At 40.2% G+C, this 23,113-nt stretch overlaps 1 protein-coding gene across 1 annotated transcript in view; it reads left to right on the forward strand.

Moving 5' to 3' along the window:
• The window catches only part of PECAM1 (platelet and endothelial cell adhesion molecule 1), a 55,494-nt gene that overhangs the window by 13,190 nt on the left and 19,191 nt on the right, over positions 1–23,113 (forward strand). The window contains exons 3-13 of the mRNA XM_029283535.1: positions 863–1,156; positions 2,287–2,592; positions 5,869–6,138; positions 10,893–11,141; positions 12,442–12,723; positions 13,364–13,645; positions 16,495–16,627; positions 17,612–17,674; positions 18,652–18,725; positions 20,089–20,148; positions 22,176–22,244. Coding sequence (XP_029139368.1) covers positions 863–1,156; positions 2,287–2,592; positions 5,869–6,138; positions 10,893–11,141; positions 12,442–12,723; positions 13,364–13,645; positions 16,495–16,627; positions 17,612–17,674; positions 18,652–18,725; positions 20,089–20,148; positions 22,176–22,244 — 2,082 coding nt within the window. The remainder of the gene's footprint in view (positions 1–862; positions 1,157–2,286; positions 2,593–5,868; positions 6,139–10,892; positions 11,142–12,441; positions 12,724–13,363; positions 13,646–16,494; positions 16,628–17,611; positions 17,675–18,651; positions 18,726–20,088; positions 20,149–22,175; positions 22,245–23,113) is intronic.

Below are 23,113 nucleotides of genomic sequence, written 5' to 3' on the forward strand. Positions count from 1 at the left end.
TGCCTTAACCACTATCATAGACCAAATGAGCTCTTTTTAATTGCTATCAAAGTGTTCTTGTTGTTGTTTGATCACAGGTTATTTTATTGTATGAGTGGGTAACCATATAAACTAAAGTTAAGAAATAAATGAAAAATAAATAACATGAAGAAGAGGGATGATTGGGGGAATAAGACTTCTCCCATGCAGTCTCCCTGGACCACCTGGGCCAGATTTGGAGGAGATCCTAAAATGCTGCAGCAGCAGAAGAAAGGAGTAGGGTGAGGAGAAAAGCTTATGACATATCTCTAGTTAACAAATTCAAATACAATGGAATACATCCGTCAAAGAGTGTAGCATCCATCACCTTCCATACCACACCAATTTCCTACTTCATTTACAGTTGGTTCACTATCATTTCTCATTGTTGAGGGACAGCCCCTTTGGATTGCTCAGATTTTCTCTTATATTATTAACCCTTAAGTTATGCTCTCAAGGAAGTTGTTCCATCAACTGAAACAATCCTTCTATGAAAAAATAAAGTTGGATATTTAGAATCATCAAGTGAAAGATGAGTAATACGTTATACAATTACACAATGACCTAGTACAGTTTTTTGCAATCTAGTATGTTTTGGACTACAAGTCCATCATCTTTACCTAGTTTAAGGACACATCAAATAAATGCAAATCAAAACATACAATCATGTAATTTTTGATTAATCAAATCAGGTATATTCTATTAATCCAATCAGATTTTTTTGGTGGCTAACATCCTATTCAAATGCATTGGATGGATGGATCCAATGTAATAATTTTTTGGGGGGAAACAGATTGGGATGATTCCTGAAACTAATATCATGAACCTTTTTTCTCTTTTCCAGTGTTCACTATCAATAAAGTTTCACTCCAGGCTTTTCCACAAAATGAAGTGCGCAATGGAAACCCACTCATCCTCAACTGTTCTGTGGACATTAGCAAGAATGAACATTTCCGACTGAATTACACGTTTTTATTTTTCAAGGATGGTGACCTTCTGTTCACTAACACAATTGAACAAGACAGCGCCCAGTATACAATCTCACAGGCTAGATTTTCTTCTTCAGGAGACTATGAATGTTCATTAAGTGTTGAGGAGAAAAAAAAATCTAGTGATCCTTTGACCATTAAAGTTGAAGGTAGGTGTCTCTCCATACTTTGAAGGAACAACTTGGGGTATTAAAATTGTTCTTTATGGATAAGAAAGATTAAACACAATTTTCCTTTTAGTTTTACCATAGTTCTTTTTTCTAATTTTTCCTTCTTTATTCATTTTCTTTCCTTTTTCTTTTCTTTTCTTTTCTTTTCTTTCTGCTTGATTCCAGAATTTTTTTTTCTTGTGTTATTTTTCATTTTCTTTACTTAACGTATTTTAGCCTTTTTCCTGAAAAGCACCCTTATCACTTATGTCCCATGTTTTTCATAGTCACATCTTCTGGTGTTTTTCTGTGGATGAAGCTTCTCTTGTATAAAATTCTATCTGTCTATTTGTCTGGACTGCAGATTTCTATGCTGCTTTCAACCCGCAAATCCTTTTATTCTACCATTTAGTGTTATAAAGTTCCAAAGCAACAAAACAGCCTTTCCCAACTCTGCGCTACAAGGAAGAAATCCAAAGAGGCTTTGCAACACTCCAGTAGCATTTGACTTTAATCCATAAAGAAGCCATGACATACAAGATGGCTTTCTTTAGATGATGCATTTCCCAGAGAAAGTGATACTTTTTTCACTTTATCAAAAAGATCTCTCTTTGTCAGTTGCTATTTGCCTCTTTGGGCTGTTTTTTAAATCTTGCCTTTATTATTTTTATAAATAACTCAAGGCAGTGAACATACCTAATGTTCCTTCCTCTTCCTATTTTCCCCACTACAAGAATCCTGTGAGGTTAGCTGGGCTAAGAAAGAGAGTGATTGCCCCAAAGTCATCCATCTGGATTTTTATGTCCAAAAATGGCACTAGAACTCACGGTCCCTTTTTTTTCTAGCCATGTGCCTTAACTAACATGGTTCTCCAGTTTGTTACAACTTGTCATAACTTATAATTTGTTATAACAAAAAACATCAAGAAAAAAAGAACTTTAGAAGATCCTTTGGAAGAAAAGATCCAGGATCCTAGGCCTCCTTTTTCAGAACTGAGAAAAAGCAGCTTGATCTTGTGATTTTTCATGTATTATCACATGAAAATCCCAAGATCAAGCTGTTTAAAGTGGCTGCCAGCTTGCCACTTGCAAAGGTATATCTTAATTCATGATTGCTTCTCTGTTTTGAAGGCATAATGAAGCCAATATTGAGTGTCCAGAGAACAGCAGTGATGGAAGGTGAAAATGTACTTTTACGCTGTGAGGTGCCAGAAGAAAAGCCACCTTTTTATTTCACATTTTATAAAACTGCACAGTTGGCAAATGGAGTTGTACATGAGAGGAAACGAGGATCGCAACGTGAAAATTTTGTTGAGTTAGAATTCCCCATCGATGCTGGAGACAATATTTTATATTTTGAATGTGCTGTCCAGATGAATTCAATGACAGGACCTCAAATCTCAGAGCGTAGTAACCGAACAATTGTCACCGTTACCGGTAAGTTAGACTTTTGCTTTCAAAACTAATAATTAAAATTATGCTTTTTGATTTTGTTTAAAAAATGCTGCAAACTGAGTTGTAAATTCCTGTTATCCCAAATAAACACATTCTCATGGTAAGCCCAAACATTTTTTTCACACTTTAAGGAATCACTTAGTAATAGTTCTTTCTACATCTCATACATTTTGTCAACTTGGCTTTTAGGAGCCAATACAAAAGTTAAATCAATGAAATATTCCTAAATGTCAAATCAATGAAATATCCTTAAATATTTCTAAAAATCAAATCAATGAAATATTCCTAAAATCAATGAAGTATTCCTAAAAATGAAACCTATGAATGATCCAGTTTTCTAGGTGATATTGTGTCAGGGAATTGTGCAGCAGCTGTCCAGATAAAGTCGGGGACACTAACACAAACTTGTAGTTTTTTTTAGATATATAAATATCTTTATCATTCAAATTTACAGCAGTCTTTGTCATAATCCAGAAATAAACAACACAAGGTAGTCAGGAACCCAGGAACATCATGAGGTAAATTAAACAGTATACAGAACACTCAGAAGAAAAAAGGAGGGAAAAAAGGGAAACCCCCCCCTTTATACTTACAGCAACCAATCATAGCGTAGATTGCCTCATGCATGAAAAAGCACTCTAATTAACTATCTGTGTGTTCTAGCCTAGTGTACACTTTACTGTTCCAGCTACTAAATTCAATATCCTAACATATTGATAAATAATTGCTATGCCAGATGGATCTTTGAATCAACAAGGCGGTTTTCAAATTCTCTGTCAGAGATATTCCAAGCATGTTGGCTGACTCATGATTGAAAGTACAAGAACTGCCAAAAGCACTGGTTCCGGATTATCTCTGATGCTGACTGTCATATATTTTAAAATCAATTAAAGGTTTTTGTCAAATTCCTGTTTATAGAAGGCTTTTGAACAGAAATAAATGTCAAAGTATCTAAGTCCTCAAAGATCATTACAGAAAACAAAATAACCATTAGTCTTGTGACATCTTAAAGAGTTACCACTTCATTTGTACAACTTTGTCAGATATCTGCTGTTTTGACCTGAGAAACTAATACTATGTATGCATTTTTGTATCCCCCTGCAATTGATATTTTGTGCATGGATTGGCTGATTAATACTACATGCTGTGATAAGAATGTCACCATTTTTAACCCAGGGAGCTAAAGGATACTGCATACCAATACTGTTTTCACTCCAACAACTATTTTCAACCATTCCACAATTGCTCTTTTTGTTACCGATGTGAGACTTGAAAGCATCTCATGAGCTTATGGGTTTGCCCTCAAGTTGACCAATGGGCAGCACCAAACACCCCCCAGTTGTTTCACCTTTTCCCTGTTTTTCTAGTGATTTCTAAGTTATGTAAGTGCCTACTGTTCCAGGGAGCTACACTGTTGCTCTTCAACTAAAAGAGCAGCAAAGGGTAGGGTGAGGAGCACAGTGGCTTGCATGGTTAGGATGCTGGGTTGGAGATTAGAAAGCCCGCGTTTGAGACCCGAGTGCTACCATGGGGTGGGGTTGAGTTCCCGTCCTTTGCTCCAGCTCCTGCTGGGGACATGAAAGGAGCTCCCTACTGAGCAATGGTGATGTCACCGGCTAAATCTTTCAGTCTGGAAGAGCCTTGGTGCTTCTGACTGCTAAGGGTAGGGCAATACCTTTAGAAACCAGTAAGCAGAACAAGGCAAGAATGCCCAGTAGGTCTGCATCCACCCCAAAGTTCCAAAATCCATATTGTTGAATTGTCTCCACAGTCATTTCTTTTACACCCCAAAAGAGTGAGAATTTAACTGGCTCTGCTGCCTTATAGACATAAACACATGTATTTGTGTGTGTGCAGAGCTGACCTAGAAGTAGTGGAGATGCTGCCGTTAGAGGAGCCCAACTCAGATATTTATTCTGAATTTGCAATTATTTTGCTCAAGTCTGTTCACCATCATGAAGCAGCAGAGATGGAATTTTATGAAAAGGTCTTAATGCAATTTGTTTTTAAAACATTGTGTATGTTCATTAATAATCTCACCAGCGTGAGAATAAATTCAACAGGGGTACAGAATTATGAATGGTCTTTTTTGTTTAGGCCCATGCAGTGCTCTGGATTTAAAGATAAAATGGTGCTTTAGATCATACTTTGATCTAGCAGCATCCATGTGTTTGTGTGTGTGTGTGTGTGTGTGTGTGTGTGTGTGAGAGAGAGAGAGAGAGAGAGAGAGAGAGAGAGAGAGAGAGAGAGAGAGAGAGAGAGAGAGAGAGAGAGAGAGAGAGAGAGAACAGGCAAGATAGTGATTATCCCTTGTCCCTTTTGGATATGCATCAATGTTCCATACATGTACAAAGGAGTGGGACTTTCATTACACAGTTGCAACTACCATCTCACCATACATGCACACACACATTCTCACACAGATGCCATTTACAGCAAGTCCTTAAACCAAATGTATATTTTCCCAGAGTCTCAACAATCTCAAAAAAGAAATAATAGTACAGCCCTGCTACCTATAAATAACAATTATTTTTACTTTCTATAGCTTATTTAATCTTTACTTTTATCCTCCCCACCCTTCCCTTTCCTCAGATTCCTTTATATGGATAATACTACATATATCTGAAGAAGTGGACTATAGTCAATGACATCTTAAATTCTTAGTTAGCTTATAAGGTGTGTGAGAAGTTTTATATCCAAATATATATTTATTTTTTATACTGTTTCCATCTTCCCCTTAAAATATTAACAGTCAAGCTGAAACTAAGTTAAACAAAAATTAGCAAACTTCCTCAAATGTTATCCAGATCTAATCCACATATCAAAGGATAAGGTCTGCAAACAATTAGGTCTCCCAGAGGAACTGCATGTTCACAAGAATAAACATACCTACACAAACATACACACGCATGCGCCCCTCAAGTGCCACTCTAGAATCCGCACATGATACCCCGCACAAGCTCCCCCTATAAAAATCTGCTGCTGAACCCCATTTTTCTGCAGCCTGCCCTTAAATGTAAACTGTTTTGCTTTTAGGAATAAATATTTCTTCTTTCCTCACAGCTGTCCGGATCTCAGTTTTATTTATTCTTGCGCAGCCCCAACTCAAGTTGGAACTCCAAATTATTCTTCTGACAGTTGCCCACAAGACCCAGACTCAGGTTTTTCCTTTAGCAGAGTAACATAGCCACCTCTCTGGAATCTTTCCGTAGGCTGGGGTTTTTTAAAATTATGACAGATTTGCTTCTTTTTTGGCAGAACCATTTTCTGTTCCTAAAATAACCATCGACCCACCAAAGAATATTACTGAAGGGGATAAGATCTGTATAACATGTTCGACAGTCCTACTTCGCCAGGATCAAACTGAAATTATCTTGCAGAAAAACAAAACAATTCTGAATAGCACGAAGGGCAGAGAGACCCTAACCTATTGCAAGATAGTCAAGATGGAAGACAATGGCAAATATATGTGCAAAGTGGAGCATGGAAGTGTATCTAAAACTGACAAAGAAGAACTTGTAGTGGCTGGTAAGAGATTTCTCCATCTTGCTTTAATAACTCATAGCCCGACCTTAGTCTATGCTTTCACTAATTATGGGGTGGAATATCTACTTTTTCATGATATGAATTTATCATTTGGGTGAGTTCTAGTCAGAGCAACCTCATGATGTCCTATGATGTCCTTCACACCTTGTGAAACTGCTTCAGGCTTGCTCAGCAAGAAATAAGACAGTATCTGAACACACATGTCTTTCCTTTCCTCAAGTTTTACGTATAGCAGCAGTGCTTTTTTTGTAAAAACAAAGGTGCCGGAACTCACACACGTCATACAACCCGCCTTGCCTACCCTACAAGGTTTACCTTTGTAGTTGAAAAAAAACCCCTTCAATTTTTAGTGTATCTAAAAGACTAGGATTTTGTTCAAGGCAACCCTGGAAAATCCGTCGAAAAAAGGTGCCGGAACTCCATTCCAGTGCATTCTATGACGATAAAAAAAAAGCCCTGTATAGCAGGATTGGGGAATCATGTACTACAGTTCTGGAAATAAACACAGAAGGTGTTGCTTGGTTTTTAGGCAAGCTGTAGGATACTATGTAAGACAATGTTGCCTTGCCTAAGAATAAGGCAGTCGAGTCCTTCAGCCCACTATTAATCCACTTGAAATCTTGGGAAGGGCACAGTAGACAACATTTATCAGGAGGACTTTTCTAATCCAGAAATAGCATTCAGGATGCTTTTGAGCCATCTCATGGAGTCTGTGGGCAAATAATGAATTACTCTAATATAGTGCATACCTTAGACTTGCTTCAGGTGAACCCAGGGCCTTCTATGATAGGGTAGCATTAAGTGCAGGTAATCCTTGACTTACAACTTACAATTTGTTTAGTGATCATTCGAAGTTACAACGGCAGTGAAAAAAGTGACTTATGACCAGTTTTCATACTTGCATCACCGTCACGTCAATATCCCCATGGTCACAGAATCAAAATTTGGACTCGTGGCAACTGGCATGTATTTATGACAGTTGCACTGTCCCGGGGTCATGTGATCACTATTTGTAACCTTCCCAGCTGACAAGCCAATGGAGGAAACCAGATTTGCTTAATGACTGCGTGATTCACTTATCAGCTGCAGTGATTTGCTTAACAACTATGGCAAAAAAAGTTGTAAAATGGGGCAAAACTCACTTAACAGCTGCCTTGCTTAACAATGGAAATTTGGGGCTCAACTGAGGTTGTAAGTTGAGGACTTTTTAAAGTCAATGACTATTATAATGTTTGTAGTTTAATGTATTTTAAGATTTAGCGAATGAGGGTGAATATTTAAGATTTAAATTTATGTCTTTTTCCAGTAATGTGCTACAGTATTATTTTTATTTTTTCTCTTATTGTTCCCATCGTACTGTGGGTGTCTTTTTAGAAGAACACATAAACATTAAATCAAATTTCCTGGAAGAAACGAAAGCCACTTACCAGTCATTTGGCAGCGAGCAAGTGAACAAACAAGTGCATTTAGCATTCTTAGAGCAAAAGTGAATCATTCAGAGTTTCCTGACAGTGACAGGTGAAAATTAGACCCAGAGAAAAATGCTGAAAGGGTAGCACTGGGGCCAGCATCGCCCATGCATGAAATTTAAATTTTATAATTTTGTATCCTTTGTTAAAACTGCCAGTTATCTCAGTTATAAAGGCAGTGATGCATTATAATATAATAAAATTTATATTTCCAGATTCCGAAAAACAAATCTGTTAAATTCTAAATTTTGCCCAATAATAGAGAGACCTGCTATCTTTACCATGTCAAAGATTTGAGGCTTTGTCCAGAGGTGGGGGGGGGGGCTGCATGGCTGCCTGAGTGATGCACAGAGAATACTAACATAAATATGCCCCTTTACATAGCAGGCAGTAGGAAACCTATGGACTCAACAACTCCTTTCAATAGATTGCCATTCTCCCATTATTTCTGCAGACTTGAGAATGGCAAATTTCTGTTGGGCAATAAAGCTTCTGTTTTGACTATTAAAAACAGAAAAAGGCAGTTTGGTTTTGTAAGCTGCCAAGAATCATTGAATTGTGACAGGTCACACATTTAATAGATAAATGTGCAGTTTGCACCTGGGGTTCTAAGATTTTATATCCCATGCATTATACTGATAAGGAAGGGGCTTTGTATGTTGCAGTTACTATAGTTAACCTGTTCCCTCCTATCTTTCATCTCTACAATCACCATACAAATTCCTCCTCACTATAATTCCAATGATGATGATGTTATCCATTCAGTCGTGTCCGACTCTTGGTGATTCTATGGGCCACGTCACTCCATACCTTCTGATCTTACACAACTTTTTTGAGTTGTTCTATGCTCTAGCTCAGGGGTCCCCAACCCCCGGGCCGTGGACCAGTACCAGGCTGTGGCATGCCAGTAACCGGGCTGCACAAACAAGGAAAACTCGATCCAGAATGCAGGTAGCACACAAAACCACGCACCCTCCAGTCTGTGGAAAAACCTCTCTCCACGTAACCGGTCCCTGGTGCTCAAAAGGTTGGGGACCTCTGCTCTAGCTGGTGTCAGCTTTGATGGTGATAATTTCAGCACTATTAACTTAAATTTCCTGTTGGTTGACAGAACAGAATCGGTATTTAGAACCGTTATTCAAGAATTTTGAGCATATGCTCCCTCTAATTATTTTAATGATTTTTTTGGTTCTGACAGGGTGATTCACACTCTGTAAAACTAACATTTGATGACATACCTTAGTGTGTATCTAGTCTCTGAAGGCGGTAGATGTCTTTTCTGGATTGCAACTCATGCAAACAAGCATGAGTATCTCTGGATTTGGGGGTGAAGCTAGGTCTGGTGTTGTGCCATTGATAACTCTAGAAGGGATAGTAATCCCCTCAGGCAGAGTTAGTATACAATTTGGGGGTCCTCCTGTACTCATGAGTTCTAATCAAGGAATAGTTGGTAACTATGCCTAAAAGGTAGAAAGGTAAAGTCGTGTCTGACTCTAGGGAGCAGTGTTCATTTTCATTTTTTGACCAAGAGAACCAGCATTGTCCAAAGACATTTTCCATGGTCATGTGACCAGCATGGCTATATGCCAAAGGTGCATGGAATGCTGTTACTGTCCCACCATCCCACCGAAGTGGTACTTATTAATCTACTTGCATTTGCACGCTTTCGAACTGCTAGGTGGGCAGGACATTTGCACAAATCCATCTTATGTACCAGTTGTGCCTTTTCTTGGATCTGCTGATAGTCTTTCATGCCTTAGTCACTTCCAGATTGAATTATTGCAACATCTTGTCTTGAAAAGCATTTGAATCATTCAATTGGTCCAGGAAACAATTGGCATGCATAGTATTGAGTACACCTCAAGCTTGATTTAGACTTGTCCACAACTGAGTGTAGGTATCGACGCATACCCACCACAAAGGGGTTAATGGATAAATGTAGGTTGCAGATAGTTGCAGGTGGGCTGATGTGCACACCTGCCAAATCTCAACTATGTGTTGTGTGGAGATGCATGTCCTGCATGCTGATTGGTTGATTTCTGTTGGGAGGCAGGTGGAAGTCAAGTCACATTGTTGTTTGAGCACCCCCTAGCCAGAAAGTTACAATTCACAGAAGTATAATGCCATAGCTATGCAACTGTCTCCAAATAACAGAGACATATGTTCTCTGACTGTAGTGATGCATAAGTCTAAATCATGTCTAAGTTTGTCTACGCAACTCCACTGAGTGTAAAGGGCCAGCTATAATTTTTAAGGTCATATATATAGCACAGGGCCAGTTTACTTGCAGAACTGCCTCACCCCTGTTTGCCTGTCCCATCAGAGCACATCTACCTCAGGTCTCGTTGCTTAAACAGTGCCATCTTGCAGGAGCCTAGGAGTCACACCGTCTCTGTGACAGTGTCCATCTTAAGAAACAGTATTCCCCACCTCATCCCAGATCTAAATGTTCTGACACTTTTGGCCTTTCAGAAGTTTATGAAATCCTGGTTATCCCTCCATCATGAGAACCAGTGTTGAAAGAAAAATCAGTCCAGTTCCAAGCCGGGAATAAAAATGGAGGCTGACTGCTTAGGAAAGGTTTTTGTTTATTGATGAGCAGACAGAACTGTCCCAGAACTGCAGCAACAGCATGCAGTTCTGGGACAGCTGACCAAATGGAGTTGAGAGTGGGTGGATTTTTATGGGGCTCTGAGACTTTGAAGTGGAAATGTTTCTGGGTTGTGCAATGAGGTGGGTTTTTGTGTCTTTTGCTAGTCTAATGGCGGCAGTTTAATCATACTATGTCCTAAAGGTCATGTCCTGTCCTTGGAATTTGGGTGGGGGAATGTAAATTCTTAATCCCATGAGCTGTGGGGGCTGAAGGCATTTTGCTTATGAATAGTGTGCCCCAGTCTTTCTGAATGGATTACCAAATCTGCATTTCTAAAGGTTGGCCTCTTCAGGTTTCTGTCTGAGGAAAGAAAGACTGGGGCTGTTTCTGCCTAATATTTTTTTTTCTCCATTTCTCCTTCATGGGAAATATTCTATCCTGCCTCTTTTAATATTCCCCAAAATATTTCATTCTCGGGGGGGAGCAGACTCCCTACACAAGGTTGTTAGCAGAGGCCAGTATCCATGCTTTTGAGATTGTATTTGTGAAATGCTTTGACTGCTGCTTTACATTGGTTATTTGCTTAAGATGGGCAATTTTTCTAAATAAACCAATACCTTCAGGCTCCCCTTCCCTTTCAGATCAGTAATTTATGTTCTCTCATTATTTTGCAGAACTGTTTTCCAAACCAATATTAGTGGTTAATAAAACCAGCTGGGATGAAAACAGCATTGTACAAATTCAGTGTCAAGTGAACGGTCCAATGCCGATCAGTCTCTCGCTCATGAAGGACAACAAAATATTGGCAAACTCCAGCACTTACTGGGCTGAGCTCCATGTATCTGACACTGGAATCTATATGTGTAGAGCAGAGATAAACAACATTTCCAAGGAAAGTGACCCAGTATTTCTCCGTGTTCACGGTAGGTTGATTTAAAGATGTGAAGCCCTCTATTTTTACTTTTGTCTTCTCCAACTTGGAGCTCTTCTAGATATGTTGAGAGTTGGGACAACTGATCTTGGGATTCTTAGCTGGCACGTCCAAAGCGTTTGGGAAAGCCGAGACTATGGAAGGCTTTCTTATCTGATAAATAGGAAATCATTATATACTGAACACAAGCCTTTCTGCAACTTTATGGTACAGATAGTCCTCAACTTATGATCAGTTGCTTAGCACTGTTCAAAGTTATGATGGACCCCCAAAACCTGGTTCCGAAGTTTAGAACATGGTTCCGAAGTTCCAACAGTTGCCCTCCCCAGCCAGTCAAATGACCCCTTTTGGCCCGTTTTTCAACGAGCCCAGGGGTAGGCAACCTTGGCTCTTTTATGTCTCGTGGACTTCAACTCCCAGAATTCCTGAGCCAGCCATGCTGAGGGGAAAAGGAGAGGTTTCCAAACTGAGCAATGCTGGCTCAGGAATTCTGGGAGTTGAAGTCCACGAGACATAAAAGAGCCAAGGTTGCCTACCCCTGAACTAGCCCATATTTACAGCTGTTTGCAGTGCACCACGGTGCGTGACCGAGCTTTACAACAGTGTGCAATCACTCACACTTCATTAAATGAATCAGCTCATCTGTGTCCTGTGGTAGTGCATTCTTATCAAGTTTCACCTTTATAAAGAGTACAGTAGTCCTCGACTTACGACCACAACTGAACCCAAAATTTCTGTCATTAAGTGAGGCATTTGTTAAATGAGTTTTGCCCCATTTTATGACCTTTCTTGCCACAGTTGTTGAGTGAATCACTGCAGTTGGTAAGTTAGTAAGCTGGCTGTTAGGTGAATCTGGCTTCCCCATTGACTTTTCTTGCCAGGAGGTCGCAAAAGGGGATCGCAATGACCTTGGGACACAGCAACGGTCATAAATATGAGTCAGTTGCCAAGCATCTGAATTTTGATCAGATGACCATGGGGATGCTGCAAAGATCGTAACTGTGAAAAATGGTCATAAGTTACGTTTTTTTCAGTGCCGTTGTAACTTTGAACAGTCACTAAATGAACTGTTGTAAATCAAAGACCTGTATTTCTGGACAAGTACAGACTTCATTTCCCCTCACCATTGTGTGGTTTTCTTTCTTCATGTTCATTTCCCATTTTAGGAATTAACTGCTGTGTAATGAACCAAGGTTGTTTTATTATTTCAGCTGCCACTAATCTCCCAATATGCGAGATAGGTGGCAAATAAATTTAGTTAGTTAATTAATTAATACTCTATTTCTTTCCAGCTCCAGTTTCTCTGCCTGTCCTTTATCAACCAGTTTCCCAAATAGCTGTACTGGAGAAGTTCTTTGTCTTACAATGCTACTCAAGGTTTGGGACTCTGCCTATCACATACACCCTTTACAGAGGGAATATACTTATCAGGACAATTGTGACCAGAGCAAACATACCAGCAAACTTTACGGTCAAAGCGACTAGCATCCACGAGTCTGGACAATACAGATGCCGTGCTAACAACGGCCACTCTCTTTCGCAACAAAGCAAAAGACTAAATGTCACAATAATAGGTAACTGTTTGGTATGCTTTTATTTATTTTTTTAAAGATTGGTGAGAATTGCTGTTTGTCATGCTATTTGTCTGAATCTGAATACATCTGAAGGCTGCCTGGTGGGGAAAGCTGATCTGAGACAATTGTTGATTTCATAAGGTTCCTTTGAAAAATCTTAGAACTCTTACGTTGCTAATTTTTTTTAAAAAGTTCCTAATATAGACAGGAATTCCTTTCCTTTGCATGCTGTCTGGAAATGGATTCCATTAGAGATAACAAAGCTTCACGTTTACCTACAGCAACCCCATTTTTTTACACACAGGCCCCATTCCCAGCCAGTTTGGTCTAGTGGTGAAAGCACCAGAGTAGAAAGCAGGGGACCCTGAGTTCTAATCCTGCCTTAGGCATGAAAGCCATCTGGGTGACCTTGGGCCAGTCACTCTCTCTTAGCCCAGCCCATCTCACAGGATTGTTGTTGTGGGGAAAATAGGAGGAGGAAGATACGTTTGGATATATTTGCTGCCTTGAGTTATTTGTAAAAATAATAAAAGCAGGATACTAAATTTTCAAAAAACAAAACGCAATTGGGAAGGGTTAGGACTTTTGCTAACCCAGTTTAATCTACTGCTGACCTTTGTCCATGTACTTGCATCCACAGCTCCAGTTGTTAACATAACTTTTGAAAGAGAACCACAGGAGAACATAGAAGATGGCAATGAACTCTTATTTTTCTGCTCGGTTAAATCAGGATCCTTCCCTGTTGAGTTCCACTTTTTTAAAGAGAATGACGCCAAATCGTTACATCATGTCACAGAAAATAAAAAGCTATCAGTTATTTGGCACAAGCGAAGCTTCACAAGCCAGGACGAAGGAAGTTACTTCTGCAGAGCTGACAACCAAGCAAACTCTTTTGTGGAAAGCCAGAAGATCCTGATCAAGGGTATGTCCCGCTCCTGAGCACGGAAGACAAAGTCTCTAGGCACTGCCTTCTGTTGCTGATCACCACAATGAAACAGGCATTGTGTCATCATGACACGAGGTGCAGATGTTGCACCTGATGAGGCTAAATTTCACTACGTAACACCTCCAAGAAATGCTAAGAGCAGCTTTGTTAGTCCAAGGATGCAAAAGAAAGAATTAAAGTGTGTCCTGTGCACCGCAAGAGGACAAAGGACATTTTTTTTCTGTATTTCTGAAAACATTTTTTTTGCACAATCTCTCAGATTCTATTCTGTACAGGTGCTCCTTGACAGTTTGTTTAGTGACCATTCAAAGTTACATTGGTCAGTCACTTTGAAGAAAGTGACATGACTGTTTTTCACAGTTACGGCCTTTGCAGCATCTCCATGGTCACGTGATCAAAATTGAGATGCCTGGCAACTGGTTCATATTTATGACCGTTGCTGTGTCCCAAGGTCACAGGATCCCCTTTTGCGGCCTTCTGACGAGCAAACCCACTGAGAAAGCCAGATTCACTTAACAACCGGGTTACTAACTTATCAACTGCAGTAATTCACTTAACAACTTTGGCAAGAAAGGTCGTAAAATGGGGCAAAACTCACTGAACAAATGTTTCAATTAAGAACAGAAATTTTGGGCTCAATTGTGGTCGTAAGTCGAGGACTACCTGTATAATATTGCAGATGCCAGGATGAAACTTAGATAGGATATGACAGGAAACGTGAATTATCCCAGATTTCAAATGAATGTACAGGTAGTCCTTGATTTATGACCACAGCTGAGCCCAATATTTCCATTGCTAAGCAAGGCAGTTGTTAATTGAATTTTGATCCGTTTTACGACCTTTTTTGCCAGATGTTAAATGAATCATTGCAGTTGATAAGTGAATCACTTGGTTGTTAAGAGAATCTGGCTTCCTCCCATTGATTTTGCTTGCCGGAAGCCGGCTAGGAAGGTTGCAAATGGTGATCACATGACCTCAGGACAGTGCCACTCTGATAAAATACATGCCAGTTGCCAAGAGCCTGAATTTTGACTGCATGACTATGGGGGATGCTCCAATGGTCATAAGTGTGGAAAAGAGCCATAAGCCACTTTTTTCAGTGCTGTTGTAACTTCAAATGGCCACTAAATGGAAGATTGTCAGTTGAGGACTACCTGTAATACCGTAGCTCTTCAGTGTCATAGATAGAGAGCAAGTGATGAAACCGTGTGTGCCAGTGTTGCCACATAAACACTGCCCTCTATAGGCAAAAGGGTAGAATTTGGATCCTGATGCATGTTTTCTCACTTTGGTCTTGGAAGCTGATGCCTGGACCTTTGGGAATGTAAAGTGCCAATGCAAAGAAGTTTGTGTTCTTTCACACCAAGCAAAGGTGCAAAGAGGGTTCCATTACACTGAGGGTATCCTAGTCTTTATTCTGTTGCCTTTCCTCTATAATTTGTCCAACTCAGAGTAAGATTGCATGGCAGGATCTGCCTGTCCAGCTCCAAGTGCAGGTAAAGGGTTGATTGGAAATACAGGCAGTCCTCAGAATAATAGAATAACAGAGCACACAGATCTTGGAGGTCTTCTAATCCAGAGGTCCCCAACCTTTTGGGCACCAGGGACCGGTTCCGTGGAGAAAGGTTTTTCCATGGACCGGAGAGTGCGTGGTTTTGTGTGCTGCCTGCATCTCGCCGATGGGGCTTCGCTTGTTGTGCGGACCGGTTGCTGGTGTGCTGCGGCCCAGTACCAGTCCATGGACCGGGGGTTAGGGACCCCTGTTCTAGTCCATCCCCCGATCAGGCAAGAAACCCTATACCATTTCAGACAAATGGCTGTCCAGTCTCTTCTTAAAAACCTCCAGTGTTGGAGCATTCACAACTTCTGGTGGCAAGTCATTCCACTGATTAATTGTTCTCACTGTCAAACTGTCCTCAACTTACAACAGTTCATTTAATGACTGTTCAAACTTACAACAGTACTGAAAAAAGTGACTTATGACCGTTTTTCACACTTCTGACAGTTGCAGCATCCCCATGGTCGTGTGATCAGAATTCAGACCCTTGGCAACTGACTCATGTTTATGACGGTTGCAGGGTCCTGGAGTCATGTGATCAGCTCTTTGTGAACTTCTGGCAAGCAAAGCCGATGGGGAAGACAGATTCACTTAACAACCGTGTTACTTACTTAAAACAACTGTAATGATTCGCTTAACAACTGTGGCAAGAAAGGTCGTAAAATGGGGCAAAATCCCGAGACTTAATAAATGTTTCGCTTAGCAACAAAAATGTTGGGCTCAATTGTGGTCGTAAGTCTAGGACTACCTGTAACATTTTTTTTCAATATTCCTCTATTGCAGGGGTAGGCAACCTTGGCTCTTTTATGACTCGTGGACTTCAACTTCCAGAATTCCTGAGCTAGCCATGCTGAGGGGAAAGGGAGAGGTTTCCAAGCTGAGCCATGCTGGCTCAGGAATTCTGGGAGTTGAAGTCCACGAGTCATAAAAGAGCCAAGGTTGCCTACCCCTGATCTATTGGAAACCCCAGGGATCTTCCTCCTTCCAACATAGCTGGAGAGGATTGTGATTCAGTTGCACCATTTCTGATCACCTTGTTTTGAAGGAGAGGATTATGGAAACCATGAAAGGGGAGGTCGTGGCTCATATCTTTTTCTACTCTTAGTTTATGGTTTAACTTTGTGTACAAGGTTAGCAGTACAGTTAAAATAAACCCTAACTTAATGCCATAACTGACCCAGACATAGGAAAGAGTTGACACTGTAGGAAGAGATTCTTATGATATTTTATGCCTGAATTGTGACTTATTTTTCTCTTAATTTTTCAGTTGTCATGGCTTCGTGGAAGAAAGGACTTATTGTAGCCACAATCCTCCTGATTTTTCTTGCTGCTATAATTACAATCGTTTGGTTGAATTGTCGTTTGAAAGCAAAGGGTAAAAACTACCTTAAAAATCTTTAGTTCTTACCTGATTAGCAAATAGTACAGGATTCTTCTGAACCTTTCGGTTGTCAGAATTAATGCTGCATTTCCCTTATTAACCCTAACATGGGGAATAAAAGAAGACCACCTCAGATAATACTCTTTCTTTTTCCAGACTGAATTTGTGCTTCATTTGTCCTGCACTAATGCTTCTGCTGATTGGCTGGAAAGTAAAATTTGCAGATGCGTATCTAATTATAGTGTTAGTAGATATGTTAGTGAATCTGGTGAAAATGTTTATGGAGACTTCTGTTGCAGTATGAGCCAAATCTGAAATGACGGGAGAATTCATCTGCAAGTTGAAATGGAGAAGAGTATTTCGAGTTTACGAAATGCACCCAATTTTCCAGCCATTAATCATGAGTTTGCATGCCACGCTAATTCTAAACATAGTTGTCTTAGTCCTGGATTAACTCGTTTATGATTATATGTGAAATTGTTCAATATGAGGTGTTCAACAAATTATAGCTGGACATGGCTTAGATTAGAACATTGGATGTTCTCTCACAATTCTCAAAAAAAAAAAAAAAAAAAGCAACTAGCCACCATGTTTTTATCTACTATGTTTTGTAAACCCAGCCTATGTTTTAATATTTTTTATTGCAAATAATAAGAACTAAAAAAAACTATGGTAGAGCTGTAAAATTGGTTCTCCATTAGTTATAGATAATTCTTTTGTTTTGACCCTCTAGCCTATTTTTACAAAAGTTGTCTTGAAAGATTTTTTTCATAACTGTCCCATTTGCCATTTTACATGGCCATATTTTACAAATTCTATTGTTATTTCTGATAATTACAATGACAAATTATTCCTTAAGAAATTGGAGAAAACTAAAATGGGTTTAAACTAAGATCCATCTGCTTCCAGGGTTTTTTGTGCAGTGTTAGAGTAACAGTATGAGAAGTACTTTTCCTCCATGTTCATTTGTTTATACAACTGACTTTCTGTTTATGCACTACAGCGTAGTAATTTATTGTTTTTTCCCCCCTTATCAAGCGAAAAACATTTCTACGGAGTTGTCTGTGTAAGTTGGAATTCAAATTGTTATTGATCATATACATATATTGATAATGATGGTGATGATGATGATGGTGGTGGTGGTGGTGGTGGTGGTAGTGGTGATGATGATAATGATGAAGATGTTATTTATTCAGTTGTGTGGGCCAGGTATCTCCACATCTTCCGAACTTGCACTACTTCTGTGAGTTTTTCTGTACTCTGGCTGGTGTCACCTTTGATGGTGTCCAGCAACTGTGTTCTCTGGTGGCCTGGCTTCCTTTTACCTCCAACTCTTTCAAGCATTATTGCTTTTTCCACATATATCTATAGGTAGCAATAAATAAATCTCTAAAGCTGTTCTGTAGGAACACTCTCATTGATTTGCACAAATGGACACAACAAATAATTTATTTGATTAGTTAAGTTATTGGAATGTTTTGAGAGCATTAGGAAAGTTTCTACTATGGAAGTGGTCCCTTGGGAGATGTAGAAATATTGAATTAAGAATATTCAGTAAAGAAGGAAAAACAGACATTTTCCCAATTAATTGTACGGGTATTCCTCCCCAGGAAAAAGGTGAACACAGAGGGCTAGAAAAGTGTCAGGAAAAAACCTCAATAGTTGCCTTCTGCTAAATGGGTGTTTTGTGAGTGGGTGTGTCAGCCCTTTTGTGGAAGAGCCTATAACACGATTGTAATAGTCCCAAAAAGTTTCACCAGTTCAGAAAGATTGCCTATATGGAAGGGGTTCCCAACCCACAACCTGTGGACCAGTACCAGTCTGCGGCCTGTTGGGAACCAGGCTGCAGAAGTGGTGGGCATGCGTGTGAAGCTTCCACTGCCACTGCTGCTGCTGCCACCGGTTCATGGAGTCAGAAAGGTTGGGGACCATGTTGTATGGCATCAGAGGGGTACACAACTATATTTCTGAGAACTTGGATAATCCTGTGTGTAATTCGTAATGCAAGTGCCTCTGTATTTCCCTTGTTCTCTTTCATTTTAGATCCAAAAGAGCAACCAATTCAGTGGATGGGAAACTGACAACAGGACACAATAATGAAGGAGAATTCTATTATGGTAAGATTATTTACTTTCTTAATGCCTATATTATAGATTTGGGCACTTCCTCATGAACGCTATGAAATGCTGCCATCCATTGCGGAAATTGGCCCTTCTAATTTAATCTGCCCTGGCAACAAAGCAGAATAGGGATTTATTTGGTCTGCACCAGAGAACATCTCCTTTCATGCCAGCTACTGGTAGGAGAAGAGCTGCAGGACTTTTGTGATTAGGCTTCCCATGCTATCAGTGATCATTCCCCAGTGAAGTGGAGAAAGAGAAACAGAATCAAGAGAACTGGCATCCAAGCTGCTCTTCTCCCCCACTTTTTTTCTGGAAGTAGCACCCTTTTAGATAAGATAAGGCAAGGCAAGGTAAGGTGAGGTGAGGCGAGGCGAGGCGAGGCGAGGCGAGGTGAGGCGAGACGAGACGAGACGAGACGAGACGAGACGAGACGAGATGAGACAAGACAAGACAAGATAAGATAGGATAAGATTTATTGACATTTTTTACTGTGGGCACAACGGCACACATCAAAAATGAAATTTAGTTGCCCGCTCTCAAAGTGAAACACATATATGACACACACCTAAACATACTATATACAATATATGTATAGACCCATACCCCTACATATACGTAACAAATAAATATTAAACACTGTCCATCTTGAATATATAACGGAAGGAGGAAGCTTGAGAGTAGCAAAGCTGCCCATGACTTAACCAAATAATTTGCTTCCCCTTCTTCTCCTGCTAGCCATGGGTTGGCAGAGAAGTGAGAGCAATAGCATTTGGCCCAATGGGAAAACTGTGACCGTCCTGCTGCCCTGAAAGTCATTGGCCAAGGACCGGAAAGGGGACATACCCACAGCAGCCACCACTGGTGACTCTCACCCTGGTCCACTTTAGATTGATTAGATAACACAGCTTGTGCTGGAAGAAGCTGGAAAACACAACTGGAGCAGATGAAGTCTCCCTCTTGGTGTTGAGGGTTGGAAAAGCTGTTTGGTGCCTCTCCTCTAAATTCACTTGGCGGGTCCTCTCCAACTTGCAATTAGCAGATGTGTGGAAGAATCCTTTCTTTTGTAATGCCAACGTAATGCCAACATTGCCAAGATGACAACAATGAGAATGATCTATTCTAGGCCCAAGATCATTAACCCCTCTTGACCCAGTGTAATAGTTGTGTTAATGTAATCAAACCCGATGATGGGGAATTACTGACAGAGGCCTTTTTTCAGGGGCAATTCCTTAGAGACTAGTTGATAGTTATAGCTGAAAATAAAGCATGAGAATGATCAGAATCTGAAATGGGTAGACACACTCGTTCTCTCTCTGATGCTCCTTTTTGTTTTTCTATCTTCATTTTTTCCATTTAGGTTCGGGGCATAATGAAGACGGTGAAAAAAATCACATCAGTGCAAAAGAGGATAATAGAGGTAACATCTTGTTTGGGTTTCCATGTAACATTTTAACTTTTTAGCTTAGTGCTTTTCTCTCCTTGTGTCCACCTATGAGGCAAACATGTCTTGACCACAGGGTGGTTTTTTGGGAGGTTTTTTTTTGCTTTGTGAGGTTACCTTTAATTTACACTCAGCCTATGCACAGTACATCTTTGAATTGTCTTTAGCTGTAATTTTTGCTAAAGCCACATTTTCCTCCTTAAGCCAAGGCGATCCAAGAGCAGTTTGGAGGTGTGTAAAATGTATCGTGCCTGGCTGACCACCCTTTTGCAGTGCAGTCAGGTAAAATAAACTAAACACAAAGGGGAAAAATCATCCTAGAGGAAGCCGCTTTTTGTGGTTGCTAGAACTGACACCAGTTTAATAACACATAAGTTCAGAATAACAGAGCTGGAAAAGACCTTGGAAGTCTTTCTAGTCCACTCCCCTGCTCATTTCAGACAAGTGGCCATCCTGTCTCTTCTTAAAAACCTCCAGTGTTGGAGACTCTAGAAAGAGTACAGAGAAGAACAACAAAGATGATTAGGGGCCTGGAGGCTAAAACATATAAGGAACGGCTGCTGGAATTGGGTATGTCTAGTTTAATGAAGAGAAGGACGAGAGGGGACATGATAGCAGTGTTCCAATACCTCAGAAGCTGCCACAAAGAAGAGGGAATCAAGCTACAGTATTTTCCAAAGCGCCTGAAGGCAGGACAAGAAGCAACGGGTGGAAACTAATCAAGGAGAGAAGCAACCTAGAACTAAGGAGAAACTTCCTGACAGTCAGAACAATTAACCAGTGGAACAACCTGTCTCCAGAAGCAGTGAATGCTCCAACACTGGAAGTTTTTAAGAAGAGACTGGACAGCTGTTTGTCTGAAATGGTATAGGGTTTCCTGCCTGAGCAGGGGGTTGGACTAGATGACCTCCAAGGTCCCTTCCAACTTTATTATTATTATTATTATTATTATTATTACTTACAACTTCTGAAGGCTACCCATTCCACTGGTTAATTGTTCTAACTGTCATGAAATTTCTCCTCAGTTCTAGGTTGCTTCTCTCCTTGATTACTTTCCACTCATTGCTTCTTGTCCTGCCTTCAGGTGCTTTGGAGAATAGCTTGACTCCCTCTTCTTTGGGGCAGCCACTCAAATACTGGAACACTGCTGTCATGTCATCCCTCGTCCTTCTTTTCTCTAGGCTGGCCATACTCAATTCCTGCAACCGTTCTTCATTTTTTTTTTTTGTCTCCAGGCCTTTAATCATCTTAGTTGCTCTTTTCTGCAGCCTTTCAAGAGTCTCAACATCTTTTTTATATCGTGGCAACCAAAACTGGATGCAGTATTCCAAGTGTTGTCTTACTATGGCTTTATAAAGTGGTACTAATGCTTCACGTGTTCTTGATTCTATCCCTCTGTTAATGCAACCTATAATCAGTTCATCAATTAATAATCTGCAATAATAGTAATATAGTCACAAAAACCTATCAATTAATCAAGGGAAAAAAGAAAGATTCACACAATTGAAACTAAGAAATAAACGATAAAAAAAAAAAATATGAGCTATTTATGATATAAATACAGTACAAAATAAGCATTTAGATTTTTTTTTACCTGTTAATCACTGTAATGTAGGTAGGCTTTTACTGTATTATCACTGTGTTAATATTTTTGATGTGTTGGTTTGTTTGCTAGTTATACTTCTCCCCCCAAAAATTACTGTATACAAAAGGAAGTGGGCACACGAAAGTTGTGCGGTATGTTTTTTTCTTTCCAGCAAACCATGGCTTAATGTGTTGCACGAACCCACCATGTCTTATTCTGTTGGTTTATACATCACACCAAGCCGTAAGATGTTTGCTGGAGGAAAATGCACATATTTAGTAATTTAGACAAATGCCTTCGTTGTTTTTATAAAGTCAGTGGGAATAAGATCAACGTGAACCAAAGGCAGGCACAGGCAACGTCTCGGTTGTTTTGGAGCGCAACAGAAACAAAAGTTTTCTTATTCTGCTTGTGACAGGATCTGACCTTGAGGCTCCTGAAGTGGAATATACGGAAGTACAAGTATCAGTGCCTGACCCTTATCGAGGTAAGGAGGACATCTTGGGACACAGTGTGTCCACAACAGCTGTGAGATTGATGGTAGCTCCCAAAATCGTTTTTTTCAGAAGCAGCCACAATTAGGCCTGGATAAACAGGAAGAAACACAGCTTCAAGAGCCAACAGCTATTCCTTCTAGCAGGTCTATTAATTAACAAACCAGCCTTTTATCCTGTTCATTGTGACAAGATGGGCCACCTGCACTGAACTGTTAGCCTGAAAAGGCTACCAAAGCTACACAGTCCGGTTCTGCCTTCAGCCTTCTGAACAGCAGATTAAATCGAACGCTGAGCAAGCGGACCCTTCTAATGTCCTGGTCTTTCCTTCCAACAGCTGCCTCTCAACTGGGTCTGAAAACTTGCCTTTTCTTCCAGAACAGAGAGGTTTTGGGGGGAGAAAAGAAAAGAAATCAGATTATGGGTCGCCAGCATGAGAAACAACTTCATCATTTTTCTCTTAATGCAAACAAACCCATATTAGGTTGACTTCAGAAAACTAGCTCTATAAAAGGTACCTCACCAGAAGATGTGGGCAACTGAGGCTTGAATACGTCTCCCCAAGCTGGTGCCCCTTAGAGGTCCTACATTCCAGCCATCATATATGTTAGATCGCGCAGGCAGTAAGACACGAGTTGAGTGACAGTCAGCTCTTGGTTTATGGGCAAGGCATAAAGTAAATCCGGACTGGCTCTCTGGGCCAGGGGAGCCCTCTTTTATGGGATTCCCCTGGCTTGTAATCACACAATTCCATTGGCTGGTAAGACCCTGTTGCTAGTTAGCCAACCAGCAACGGGCATGAAACTGTATGCAGATGGAGAAGGGCAATCACCCTTAATGGGCGATCAATGGTGAAGGGCAA

This window comes from Protobothrops mucrosquamatus, unplaced genomic scaffold (assembly GCF_001527695.2).
Source record: "Protobothrops mucrosquamatus isolate PMUCROS unplaced genomic scaffold, P.Mucros_1.0 scaffold124, whole genome shotgun sequence".
NCBI classification, from domain to species: Eukaryota; Metazoa; Chordata; class Lepidosauria; order Squamata; family Viperidae; genus Protobothrops; species Protobothrops mucrosquamatus.